We start from the raw sequence: 14581 nt of genomic DNA on the forward strand, positions 1-14581 counted from the left end.
CAAAAAAACAACCTTGTAACCACTCTCGGAAGGCAAATAAACGTCTGCTAAAAGTCAGAGGTTGCTATTCAAAGCCATGTCATACCTTCACAGTAGGCATTATCGTCTCGCAGCGGGCGGAAGCCATCCTTACAAACACAGCAGTCTCCCGCCTCCAGGTTCACACAGTCGGAGTGCTCCACGCAGCCGTGGCCCTCTGAGCAGAAGTCATGACCTGCAGGGAGAGCCGCAGAGGAAAAGGTTGAGACCCAGAGGAGAGCAGACGAGAGGAGTGATGGAGGCATACAGGGCCAGTGGAAAGGTTATGTCATAGTATCACAACCTTTTCTCTGAGAGTCCATACTGTGGCTTCTTTCCAAGTCTTAATAGGGCAAAATTACGCTAATTTGCTATATTTCCATCTGTTACATCTGACTTCATGATCTTAAGGGAAATAAACCTATAATAGCTCGTTTTTAGTCCGTTTCCTTAGAATCTTTGTATTGTTGCATTTTTTAGCTGGTAAATTCTAAAGCTGTTGTAAAAATGGGAAAATAACAACTTGAAATTCTCATGTTCCACCATATGAAATGAATGTTGTGCGGCATAGAAGCAATGTGGAATAGGAGAAGGTTTCCTCCATACCTCTGCAGACTTTGCAACATCTGTCATTCAAGGTGATCTGCTCCGACTCAGCACAGTTGAGTTCGGGACACGGCTCACTGGGGACCACGCGACGCATGCTCCTGTCCTGTGATGAGCAGAGAAAACAATCCTCGTGAGCTACTTCTTAGGTCCACTCTGCCCCCCGTTCCTTTGCTAAGGACCTGGATGTAATTATGAAGGTAATTATTCATCTATGTTCCCCCCCCCCCCCCCCGTGTGTTCATTACAAACCAATTACTCGTTGGTCAATAGCAATTTTTTTTCCCAGACTACTTCTGAAGGGAAATAATAGCGGTCTTCTTCTCTTCTCCTGTTGTCCTCAATGTTTCACATCAGGATTCAGGATGCATCTTTATTATACAAACATTGAATCAATCTTGTGGATTATCCCTGCATGTGTGTTTATTCAGAGTATAAAACCTGATTGGGGGTTCCTTTTCCCAGCATGCCTTTGGCAGGCCTCTCTAATGATCTCATCCGTGTCCCTCTGACTGATGCTAATTTAGAGTCATTAACACGACGCACAGTTGGACAAAGAATGCTTTTTCTAGCTATTTGTAGTGGGCAAATATTTTACTTAAGGATCTGTCTACAGTTATGTACAAGGGTCATGACCTCCACTTGTACATACCGTACACAGAGTGTGCTTGCTTGAAATTCTGAAAAGAACCTCCCCTAAAAGTCCCCAAACAACTTTCCAAACAAGCTGTACTGTATACTTCTTGCCACCCACTACCCAAAACTTGCACCCCCCCCCCCCCCCCCCCCCCCTGTAGCCAGCAGGCAGACAGAAGATCAGAGGCGTGACAAGCAGCTGTCAGGGGAAGCCTGCAGGAGTCTGCAACAGTGGGCTGATTGACAGCACACCCCGTCCCCATTTCTTTGATCTGCCGGGGACTGCAGTCAGTTAACTGGGACTACAGATGGGCCAGGTGTGGGCCAGCAAGCCAGACAGCTGTCTGAAACTGCAGATTCTGATGGGGCTTTGCAGAATTCATGGAGGGGCTGGTTGATACAATAGAGTTGGGTGATTAAAAACTTCAAATCACTTTTCTGTGATTGATTGGGCCTACCAGGCATAATGTCATCAAGTGAATTACTCCCTAAAGCGAGCGACCCACCCATCTGGTGCGTCAGGCAAACAAAAGCAAATAAGTTGGAATAATTGGGAAATGAATATCGTTTGGGACCACTGTGGTGTCTGATGATTGGTACTGAAGAATGGCGGTGGCATCCTATGATTGACAGGTGCACTGCTCTGGCCTATACAAATGTAAACTTAATTAGAGGGATTTGGTCAATTTCTTTACATTACAAAGAAAACGCTGACAGGCCAGTTCAATACAATTTAGTGGACAATCTTGCATTCTGGCTCATTGAGGTTTGATTTATGTTCTCAGGCCTCGCCAAGGTAGCTGTGGAATGAGTATTTAGTGAGCTGTCATGCAGCACTACGTGGAAATTATTAGAGTTGAAGTGCTTGGTTACATGAGTTATTATGGTGTCTCTTCCTGAAGAGGATTGATCAAATAATTTTGAATAAGTATGTGAAAGTGTGTATGTGTTTTATTAAGTGTCCGTGTGTCTGTGTGTGTGTGCGTGTGTGTGTTGACATTACTTACCCTGCATTCAAACAGCAGGCACCTGCCAGAGGAGTCCCGCACAGCCTTCTGATCCCCCTCCACGAGCTCTCTTCCACCAAACAAGCAGACAGCTGGTAGAAGACACAGAGACATCATCAGCGTAATCACAAATAAACATATCAAAAATGAACTTACACATAACACCACATTACTCTCCTAAAAACACATTTCATTAATATCATATTCAACATAAAAGCCATATTTTTCTTTCCTACTAACACATGTGAATGCAATGCATGAAATAGCCCCTCTAAAGATATCTGTGACTGAATGCATTTTAAAATGGACATTGCTGTAAGATCCAAAATTCACTAAATCTGGCGAGAAAGTCACCAAGAGGCAACCCACTTAATCTACTCATAATAAATTCTCATTTCATATTTTCTCAAGCTATCTAATAACAGATTCTCATTGCATACATTTTCATCCCACTATCCCCCCAAATAAATTCATATTTATACATAAATCTACACTCCTACACTTGGTTGTGGACATGAACACTGGCGGAACACCAGGAATCTTATCTAACAGAGCTGTTTTACATGTATGATACAATCTGTCCTTGTTATTTACAGCTTTGTTTAACTCCTTGGGTAAATTGAGTCAAACCAAATCAAGCGTATCAAACCCAATTAAGCACGATGAAATAATTAACATGTAGAGAGAGAAGGCGCCCCTCACTGCGGCGCTGAGGAGAATCCGTTTCGTATTATTCTGGGGCAGGAGGGGCGCGAAAATAATCACATGGGCAGAAAGTCCGCGTTTGATGAGGAGCTGAGGTCAGACAGATTCAGACTGATATGAGGAAGAGAAATGATTGACACCGCAGGTCAGGCCCTCTCACAAGGCAGCGTATCATGAAAGCGAAGGACTTCTGAAACAGCCATTTTGACGTTCTACTTGACAGACTATCAAAAAAAACTCAGAACTCCTCCCTGCAAAACCTTGTGCTGCCAGATAAGGCTTTAATTTGGAGAGCCAATCATGTCTTTGTAGTCGGGAAACTTGCGGCACTCTTCTCTCCAAAGCCGGAGCATGCGTAATTAGCTGTGTGTTTGTCTACCTCGTTGAGATAAGTGAGCACAGGGGTGTTGACTTTAAGGGGATTACCAGCTACGTGTTTACATTTGTGGAACACAGCAGCAGATTCGGATTCCTACTTTAAAACCCCTGTGTTGTAGCCATGACCCATGGGTCAGTGGAAATGATGCTGACGCAAGCTGATTAGAATCCAAGACGAGCGGTTTCTTGCTGATAAAGACTTGAGTCTTGTCTGTTACTTGCTTTGCGAGAGAAGCAGGAGAGCGACGGCAGCAGCGTGTGGGAGTGTGTGGTGAGAAAGTTCTCAAGTGAAGTCAGCTTGCTCAAGCTGTGGAGTGAGATCTACAACGAAATATTATACAAACATAAAGTATCATTCATATGGTCTGTAGCCTTCTATAATTCATAGTGGAGAATAATCTTCTTAATATTGAACAACGCTAATTCATTCCTTTGTTCTATACATTGACAGACAGGTCTTTCCACCTTTTCAAAGCTAATGCGTCACATTTACTTAAGTTTCATTTGGGTTAGTACCAGAAGAATGATGGGGTGAGAAAAGCTAATATCCTCTGAAATCCCTTTTTTTATTGAGAGAATATGAGATGCAGAGTGCCGCGGTGAGGAGGCTAATAAGAGTTCATTGCTGAATCTTGTGTGAGAAAAACAGACCCTCCATGTAGATATGTGATGAAACAGAATTATTTATCCAGCAAGAACATATCAGAGCTCAAATGTTAGAAAGCGGACATTTAAGAGGACACTATTGCCAGTAACAGTGTGCGTCATTTCAGGCATTTAACATTTCTGTCATCTTCACTTTTCTCAAAACCTCAACATGTCTGCCATAAATAGGAACTACTTTACATCACATGCGGCGATCCCAGATCTACTGGCTCATGTCTGTGTGACTGGTGGCCATCTGTGTTTTGAAGCCAGCTAGTGAATAATTGATTGGTCCATGTATATTCAAAGGGATGGATTCATCTCAAGAGGCACGTTAGGAGGTAGCTTAGCAACACAGCAGAGCCCTGGTCAATTGTCAGGCAGCCCTTGTGGAGGCGTGATGTGCGCTCTAAATCTGGTGGTGGTTGTTTTGCCGTTGTGTGCGTGATTGTACGAGTGTAGGAGGGTGATGAGGTTAAGGGCACTCCACTCACGCTGGCACTCCTTGCAGCAGGCACCCTTTATGTAGGCAGGCGCTGTGCCCGCCGGGCACTGAGAGGGAGGGCAGGAGATGGCCTCGCATTGCACCGTGCCGTTCTGGTGAAAAAGAGAGAAAGACAACACGTTGTTTAAAGAGTTTAAATTGGCCAACTGATACTGGAATGTGCAGGCAAATATCAATGTCAAGGAATGAAATCTGATGATACTTCTACTGATATTGTCTTTTTCACAGACGTACATATTTTTAATTGTAGGGATCCTTAAAGGTAGTAATTACAGTATGGTGATCATGTTATGTACAGATTAACTTAGACATTTTACAGTTGAAAAGTCGAGGTACACACAGTGTCAACGAGACACCATTTCTAAACAAAAATGCCAAACTGGAAATAATTTTCGATTTTTCTTCAAAATTTAAATTTCAGCATAATAAATGCTGTGACCAGACCCCCTAGTCATCCCCCACTCTGTTGCATTTTGTAAATATGCTGGAGGGGAAATCAAGGGTATGCCTACTCTTTAAAACAGTGAAGCTACAATAGATTTCCACAGCAACCTGTAAATCTAATATATTCCAATGCTATCTCCTTTTCCCTCGGCCGTGCCTTTAATTAGCATTGCTTCCACGGATGGAAGCTCTGCGACAGCAACATCTACAAACCTGATCCACATAATTGATAACATCTTAATGCATGACCTTTGAATTTTAAAAGTCACAGCTAATTGCCACACATAAGGTAAGGAACATATCCGATCTAATTCCTTAATTGCAGCCCAGGAATGGCAACACAACGTTCCTGGCGAATGAAGCAATTTCATTGGATGAGTGGGCAGAACAAATCCCTGATGATAATTATCATCTGTCAAGAGCAATTAGGTGCGGTGCACTGAGAGATATGTGATTTCCCATTTTTTTGCATGTTGGGTAGTGGTGCGCGAAGGCACCTCATTGGCTGGTTGGAGGAGTTCAATAGCAGTGAATGAGTTTCATGTTCCAAAGCTGAGTAGACTGACAGGGAGTGAAATCTGTTCGCTAATGTGGTACAAGCCCCAGATCTCCAATCGCTCCTAATTCTCTTTTTGGCAATTATTCACACTTTATGTAACACAAAGTAGACCCTTGAGAGAGCTGAGCATTACTAAGCACTGTTGTTGATGTGTCTAATCCCGACTACTGTGGAGGTTTTCAATACAGTATCTTTTCTCGGGTAACTGGGGCAACCCGCCTCTAATGCAAGGAAATAATGAGAATACAAGCCGTCGACAATGGGGCCCCTGCACTCTGCACCTCGACACTACCAAAACACACCCACACACACACCCCCACCTTCATACACTTGATGAACAGGAGAGCGAAACAAAAGCCAAGACCTACAATGGGAGCGATGAACACGAAACTGTAGATACTGAAATACACACACATAAAAACGGATGCGTGCACACACAACACAAAACAACACACAGTGTTGCAGACATGATGAAAAATGCATGTTCTCCCTTTCTCTCAGGCACAGAAGACACACACACGCACAGACAAGCACACATATTTATATATTTTATGACGCGCTCACATGCCCGTAAACATGTATGTAGGCATGCAACAGCCACACAATCACATAAAGTATGACAGGCACATCATTCCAGATTCAGTATATTTGTACACACACACACACACAAACTTAATTCAAATTGAATGCCCTCGCTTGCTCTTTATTACTCTAACATAGACACCCATGTATCATGTGTACACACACATCAACACACACACACACACACACGCACACACCGTGCATGTGCAGTTCCTGCAGCCATCTGTCCAGCCCTCGTCCTCCCTGTAGACGACCCCCTTGACGCTGCAGGTTCTCTCACAATAGCAGCCATCCAGGCCATTCATCTTCTCCTCCGCCCTGGACAGCTGCTCACGCCATCCCCCCCAAAAAAAACAAAAGGCAAGAAGGAGAGAAGATGAGAGTCAGCCTCGTTGTGTCTCTGTATTCACATGTAGAAAGCAGGGCTTCAAAGGCAAACTAATGGCATCACAAAAGTAAGTCATTAGACACCATTAACCCCATTGACACACAGTTTCTGCATCAGAACAGAAAAGACTTCAACAATAGCCAACGTCTAATGTTAAGATGTCGCCTGTTGCAATCAATGCTAATGCTCGGAAGCACATTGCGAAGTGGATATTCCATGCTATAGCACAATTTCTAATTGTAACAGTTTATTGAAAATGGCAATTACTGTAATTTTCTTAAGATAATACTACATTTCTGGGCTAAATGTCAAATTCAGTCACATTACATTACCTTGCTGGATGTTTTAGCAAGGATATCCTGCAGCTCCATGATTTTCTGCACAAGTCCGTGGAAATCATTGCAGGTTGGGCATGCTGAGATACAAGAGACAGTACGGCACACTGTTATTTAGTACACAGTTTTAATGACTGAAAAAAGTGTGCACGTAAAACTTTTAATAAATTGTGATATACGTAACTAATTTTAAACATTTTTTTTATTAAATATTAACTTTAAAACTAATCCTGGCATAAAAAAATGGTCTACAGCACGAACATATCATTTTACCATTTATTTGTATTTATTGACATATTTACTTACTTGTATTTATTTACATATTTACTTACTTTAAGGGACATCAGCAGCAGCTCACTGGACTTTCTCTCTTCCCTTTCTGTTATTATTGTAAATATTTTTAGAGGTGTCCCTCTCTCTCAAGAGTAAAACTCATTTAATGTAAACTGCAGTAAGCATGTGTCCTCTGGCAACTTTTGGATGCGTGGGGACATAAAATCGGTGTGAAAATAATTTCAAAGCATGAACTGTTTGTGTGTCTCCCCTGTGAGCCGAGGAAACTGTTTATCTGCAACAAACTGCACAGCTGGATAGTTAGCATGAGCTGCAACAGCCATCATGGTGAGATAGGCAAAGAACATAGTGCCACTGCAAAGATGCATCATCATAACATCCGAGAAAAAGGGCGTCACCGCACTAGGAGACAGTCTTTGATAATTGCAGTGTATCAAATATAACCACATCGATGCTAAAAGTTATGCTGAACTAAGATTTTGATGAATTAATATACTTATTGAAAATTATTTAAATTTCTTAAATGAGTGGGATGGGTTCCTCATACAGACAAACTTCAAGTTGTGGACACAACGAAGCATTTCACACTTTCTCAGGAGAGACTGTGGGAATTCTCCCTTTTCCTAATGGATTTACTATTTGCAAAACATTTTAATAACCAAAGTATTAACGAGGGGAAAACGGTTTCTCAATTGCTGAGCTGTTTTAAAGCAGTTTTACTCCTGTGAGTATAACCTTTCAAGAATTAACATAAAAAAGAAAATCAGTGCAATCAAGTGCCTTGCCAGAAGTAATTTAAATTAAATTAAACACTCGATGAAATGTCTCTTTAATGTGTTCAGGAAGAAGCTGCACTCACTTCTGTTCAGATCTGGACACTGTGAGATGTAACCCTGTGGCATCACCAGGATCTGCACGTCCTGCATCACTCCCTGCAAACACAGACACACAACAAACATTTCAATCAAGGGGAACGACGACTTATAAGGCAGGCAGGCGATACAAATAAAATGAAGCATGTTAATGTGTAGTCGGTGGGTAAGGCCAGTGGTGTCGAAGTGTGGTACATTTTCCAGATAAGATGATATGGGAGCCTTGGTAACTGCCTCAATCATGAAACAGAACACAGTGAAACAGCTTTAAATCCAAAAGTGAGTGCAAATGTATTTTTCTGGGGAGTGGGAGACAGAGAAGTTAGTTGTGAGATAATGTGTCTCCATGGTTGTCGCTCGGATGAATCATCTCATAACCGGACAACAGCAGGAAGTTAAGTGAGCGAACGATGTGGGAGTTTTCCTAGTTTTCCTCCACTCTCCTCTGAGAAGCATAAACAGGAGATACAGATTTAATTTGATTCATAACACTCAATTGATAGCCTTTCGTCCTGTGGCCGAAACACACACACACACACACACACACACACACACACTTATACACATATGCACACGGATACTCTGTCGCCATGGAAACCTGGGCCGGTTTGTTCCTTAAGTGGATTTATTTCTCTTACAGAAGTGGAGCCGTGCAACTTAGGAGAAATTGTTTTTTAAATTGTCTTCAATTTACCAGCTATAAATTAAAAATCCTGCAGAAATGATTTGCTGATTTTTTTACGGCAACGTGCTGAAATCGAAGCAGATTGGAGTTGTGTCTGTCAAACTTGTAATGAAACCTTAAGACTATACTACGCTGTTACTACCTTTTGTTTCTGGACAGGTAGTTTCACAGAGAAACGGCAGTTGGAGCGTCCTAAAAATCTTGGATCACTTAAAAGTGACAGAGATAAGGAGCTGTTAATAATCTAAATAATGAATTAGATCTCAGATACATTTTTCCTAAACAAAGTTTTGTCCAACTGACGTCCAAAAACCCACTTCTTATGATATCCTATAATCTACGAGCTAATGGTCAAATGCGGATTTACAGTATATGATAGGCATTGTTGCCGCAGATCACATTTGATTGGATAAATATATGTTTACGCCCCTGAGTTTAGGATGAATCCGTCATTTTACAAAAAGAAAAGAGAAATATTTTTGGTTGATAACATCAGATAATTGCAATAAAAAACCCAATGACCTCCTGTGTTGTAATGCACCACTATAAAAACAACCAGTTGCTAGACTTTGTTTGCACCTTCTAGCGACTGAAAGAAGCGAGACATTGTGAACTCTCCAGAGTGATTCCTCTGTGTCGGCGACACTCCGTTTACTGCAGTAACATGTGGGACCTCCATGGTTCTCCCATCTGTACCGGAAATGTGAATTTGTGAAAAACAACTAGTGGCAGAGTGAGAGCTGAATCACTTCTGTTGCACTAAGATACATTTCCTTCAAAGTTTAAACAATCATGAGAAAATATACCCTGTCAGACTAACAGCACAGCTCCAAAAGGAAATCTGACGATGACATCAAATCTGAGGAACACTCCTGCCGTTTCTCGTTGCATTTGGGACTGCCTGAATTAAAAGGAAATAGTTTTCAGCCTTCCAAGTTAGAATGTAGAACAATTTGCTACAGCTGCATACAAATCCACGACAAACGGCACAGATAAAATAGATTTAGCTCTCTTACGATGTGCGTGAACTGTAAATAGATATTTATTGAGCTGTGCAGCAGAGGTGCAGATATGTTCATTCTGATTAAAGTATTTACTATTACTGTTGAGGAAGTGGTTTTCTCGTCTTCGGCTGACACCCACGTACGGACATCGACTTGTGTGTGAGTGTGTGTGTACTAATGAAGCAGTGTGTTTTAAAAGGAGACGTGCCTTCCTCGCAACTAATCAAGGCTTCAGAGAGTGGCGAGGAGAGATGCTGCTACGTGACAAGATTAGTGAGTGACCTCCAAGGCTTCTTTCATCTACCAATTAACACAGCGGAAACTGAACAGCCAGGACACAATGCGAAAAGCATTACCACACACTCATACCTATAAACATCACCACACCATCGAACGCAGAGCCAGTCAGCAGACTGATTAAAATAGTTATAGCTGCAGGTAAGCTGACAGTTTGCCCCGACATGTCTCCCCAGGTGGGACATTTCAGAGTGCAGTCCAGTCTGGGAGAGGCGGTGTGTGTCTCCCTGCCTGATAAACAACACTATAGACTAAGCTTAATGAGCATAGTCCAGAGGCTATTTAATGATTTCTCCCAAATCAGCGTTGTGGGGGTGGCTGAGATAATTGCACTGGGCTTAGCTGCAGACGAAGGGAAAGGGAACAAACAATGACAATAACAAAAAAAAGTCAATTCCTAGGGTGCAGAACAACCCTCACATTAAAATGGTAGGCCTTGAGAAATGCATGCAATTAAACCCAGCAGCTACAATGAATAAAACCAAACAAGCCAAACAATGAGAAGATACAGTGTGAACCAAGTTTGGGGGAGGGGATTACTCGCCCCTGCCATTCTGCATCATTTATGACAGATCAGGACAGGCATCAACATTCATACTCTGAGAGGGAGGTTGCTAACCTTGAAGAAGCCATGGGCAGTGTTTCTCTGTCCGAGCCAGAAGGAAGCATCCTCAGGTATGTCCATGTACGGGGCTTCCACGACCCGCTCATAGATCCTGCAAAACAAATACACAATGGTTATAAGTTATGTTAAAGATGTTCAATATTTCTTTTTTTTAAAATTTATTTCTAACCTATTTTCATCAGTTTAGAGCAACAATAACCCCCTGCACTGCAGGTCCTGCCCTGTTAAATCCTGCTTTTAACTCTTTCCCTGAGGACAGTATGGATAGCCGCATGCTTTCCTTGATACACACGATGCTGCCGTCTGCTCCTATTTTTGTGCCAGGGAGGATCTTCACACGTAAACAGTATCACTCCTTTCATGCAGCAGATGCACGTATAATGCGGGTCAACTCAAGGTGCGTTTGACCAGCATTGAAGTCATTCAATCATTCATCCGTATAGCAGCACAGTGTTTCCTGCTGAAATGTTTCCATCGACCACTTTGTTTTTATTTATTTTTACCAAAGACGCTTGGAAATTAAACATTTGAACTTTGAATATAATTATTTGGTATCTGTGCATCCCTAATCTAAAGTTAGTTTGAAACCCTGAAAAAATAATATCTGATGTTTCAGTTTAAATTAGTTAAACAACTGGATAGCCTCCCATCAGTATTATCCCAAACTACAGCATTTTAATTTCATTATCAAATCCAATATATATATATTAATTCATCCCCAGCATCTTACCTGTTGCAGTCGATGTGTAGTATAACATGAGAGGCACTGACGGCCACAGAGACCTTGTGCCACTGGTCGTCAGCCAGGCTGTAAGGGAACACCTCAGTGTGGGGCTGTTGGCCTTTGGTACGGTAGTGAAGACGCACCTCACTGCGCTGGCCGCTGCTCTCCAGCTCCAGGAACCTGCAGAATCCAAGCAACCTGCTTCTAGTAACAGCCACACAACTTTCAGTTTCTCTGAGAATTTGCAATCCCTGCACTGTACAGTCATGTTGCATTAAAGTCTCATCACTACACCTGAAACCTTCTCTCTGTTCACACAAACACCTGCATGCATCGCAGGAGTGTCTAAATTGGGGGCCCCTCTCAGCACAGTGCTGACACGTCACTCGTTTCCAAGCAGTGCACTCCCATCTCCTCTGATATGCAGCACCATTTAGAATTGAATCACACCACTAGTCAAGCATTATGGTACTATACGGCTGTTAAGTGCAACATCAGCTACAAGCAACAATGGCCCACATGTAAAGGTTCATCTCTTTACATTGGCGTATTAGTATTCCAGCAGAATCCCCTTCTCCACACCACTGAGATTCACCCAGCATAGTGACACTAATGGAAAGAGCTGCCGATACACACTCATCACCTCTGCCTTTAAAGACGGACTTATTTGAACTAGAGCCATTTGCTAGAAACATTATTCAAAAGAGAAATAGACACTCGTGCAAGTGTAGCAATGGATTGATTTATCTGCAAGCCAAATCTAATAGATTTACTCTCCCCCAGCCATGCATGCACAATAATCCCGGCTCCGTGAATGCAATGGTTAACACTCTGAATTTGTCCTTTCCATGTTTCCGAATAAAACCATGCAGTGCTGCTTTGTTGCATATGAATGGCTGGGAAAGCTAATCAGCAGCGGGGAAAGTCATTAACATCCCGGCGAGCTCTCTTCTCAGGACTGACTTTAATGTACAAACTGTTCCATCAACGCATTATATGGATTCAGATTGCCGTTCTGATCATCCAACGGCTCAGCTACCACTAACTAATGGAAAACATTAGCATGCTAACTGCAGATAGTGTCTCATCAGTTTTTGATCCGCAATTCCAGACTCAATGTTTGGATCGTTGATGGACTGTGAATAATAAGTTGGCACACAGGGTGATTTGCTGTGTTTATACTCGACTGGCGTGTAAAACATCGAAATACTGATCAAATACAAATATTTAGGTTTCAATCAACATATTACAGACTGCTGATAAGACAAACAGAGGGTGGTACTAAATTTAGAAAACAACTTCAATTATGGTTTATCAGCGGGGCTTTGTAAGCAGCTTTACAGCGCTCCGTGTCACATTTTGGGCTCCGGTTCTGTCTCACACTGCCAAAGTATACATCTCAAATTAACTTCACAGTATGCATGTTTTCACATTGTATGCAACACTAATTTGGAAATTTGCTGTATATTTCTGCAAGTATATCCAAATAACAAATGTGGTGATATTTTGAATGAATGGCACGGGCAACCCTTTTTCGATGTATTAAAGAACCTATTATAATCACATTGTGCTGTAAAATGTGAGCTCATCATACCTGTGCTCAGAGTGATGAATGGAGAGGATGACCCCAGAGTTGAGGTGATCTTGTTTGAGGGTCGCCAGCACAGTAAACTCATTCTTGCCTCTCAGCTTCTGGACCATTTTCTCTGAGACCTCAGCAGGAGCCATCACTTGCCTGGCAGACCCTAGGATGAAGACAGAAATATCAGATATTATGTAAATGGCTGCATTTAAATAGCGCTTTTACCCAAAACGCTTTACAATTTGCCTCTCTTTCAGCCATTCAAACACAGGCACTCACAGACAGATGGTAGCAAGCCACCATGCAAGGTGCTGCCCTAACCAGCTGGAGCAATTTAAGGTTCCCCATGTGGAATGGTATAGGCCCTTTCATCGCTATTATTATTACTATGACTTCTATTATTCACACCATTGAGAGCCAGTTCCCAATTGAGATGGTGCTGACATTTTAGGGATACAATGAAACAGGGACATCTGCTGTACAGGACAAGAGACCAGTTGGTTGGGATTTCACAGGCCATCCGCTGTAAATATTTGATGTATTCACATAAACTCTTGGCGAATTTGAATTCATAAATGACAAATCAAGACTAAACCCACTAAACCGCTTGCTAAAATTACATTACTCTGTTATATAAGTTAGTTGACCATTTTGATCTCAAACCTGTTTTGATAAAAGGTTCATGTAACCTCACTTCTTAAAATAATCATGAGGATGTTTGTCAAATTAAGGGGTTAGGAAACTAGTGAGCCACTTTGAAGCTTTTAAGGTCAGGTTCATTCAGCTCAAACAAAACTTGAAGTCATCCACTTGCTAAGATAACTTATTGCTACCAAATATTGTACCCGCTTATATCAGCTATCCCAAAAAATAGTATCAGTGGATCAAACTCTTTCTGGTTGGCTTGGTGTAGGACTACAGACAAGAAGCTAAGGATTTTGGGAGAGGATGCGAAAGGCTGATGGTGCTGGTGTGGATGGGAGGGCATTTTCTGTGTCGTTAGCTCGTAAGCTCCTGTTTGCACCAGTGTGCCCCCTCCCTCCTCTCCAACTCTACACAGACGTCTATGCTACTTTAATGGAGGCATCAATAAATGATAACATTTCTCAGAAGCAATCACATCAAAGAGTTCACTTCCAGCTACGGGATGAATGCAAGATGCCCTGGCACACTTAAGCGCTCCAGGAAGCTAGCGTGGCAGCTTTTCCTCAGTGTATTAAGATTACTTCCAGCTGGTGGGTTCGTAACCAATTAACACAATGCAATGTGAAAACCAGCAAGCAGCAATGTCATGATGAGGACTGGCACTCACAGTGTACTCATCAGATATATAGGATACAATGTTTTCATACTCTTCTTTTACTTTCACTCTGAATTTATCGTGCTAGCATTAGCCTTTTCCTGATGAAGGCTTTTAAGCCCGATCAGGGACATATTTTGAGTAATTTCTCGCTAAACAAAAATACTCACTAGATTAGATGGAAATAGATGCAATGCCAGTGGAGTATGATTCCAGTGTCATTGGCTGAGGTGGGACAGATGGTCTAATGACCGCAGCAGGAGTTCTGCCCAGCAATAATCTGCTGCCATCAACAGATCCCACTTAATCACCAAATGACCACTGTTGACAATAATCTCGGAAATTATAGGAAATCATTCTTGTTTGGAGGGGCGTTTTGATCCAAATTAA

The 14581-nt window shown here is 42.1% G+C and overlaps 1 protein-coding gene across 1 annotated transcript in view; it reads right to left on the reverse strand.

Annotated features, from left to right (window-relative positions):
- Positions 1 to 14581, reverse strand: part of nell2a (neural EGFL like 2a) — a 68437-nt gene that overhangs the window by 45786 nt on the left and 8070 nt on the right. Inside the window, exons 3-12 of the mRNA XM_076089969.1 lie at positions 12904 to 13054; positions 11316 to 11489; positions 10580 to 10676; positions 7962 to 8034; positions 6806 to 6888; positions 6283 to 6411; positions 4490 to 4592; positions 2268 to 2359; positions 625 to 730; positions 86 to 214 (exon numbers count right to left, since the gene is read on the reverse strand). Of these exons, the coding sequence (XP_075946084.1) occupies positions 86 to 214; positions 625 to 730; positions 2268 to 2359; positions 4490 to 4592; positions 6283 to 6411; positions 6806 to 6888; positions 7962 to 8034; positions 10580 to 10676; positions 11316 to 11489; positions 12904 to 13054 (1137 nt within the window). The remainder of the gene's footprint in view (positions 1 to 85; positions 215 to 624; positions 731 to 2267; positions 2360 to 4489; positions 4593 to 6282; positions 6412 to 6805; positions 6889 to 7961; positions 8035 to 10579; positions 10677 to 11315; positions 11490 to 12903; positions 13055 to 14581) is intronic.

Source organism: Anarhichas minor, unplaced genomic scaffold, assembly GCF_050575085.1.
Source record: "Anarhichas minor isolate MPS153535 unplaced genomic scaffold, ASM5057508v1 ptg000011l, whole genome shotgun sequence".
NCBI lineage: Eukaryota > Metazoa > Chordata > Actinopteri > Perciformes > Anarhichadidae > Anarhichas > Anarhichas minor.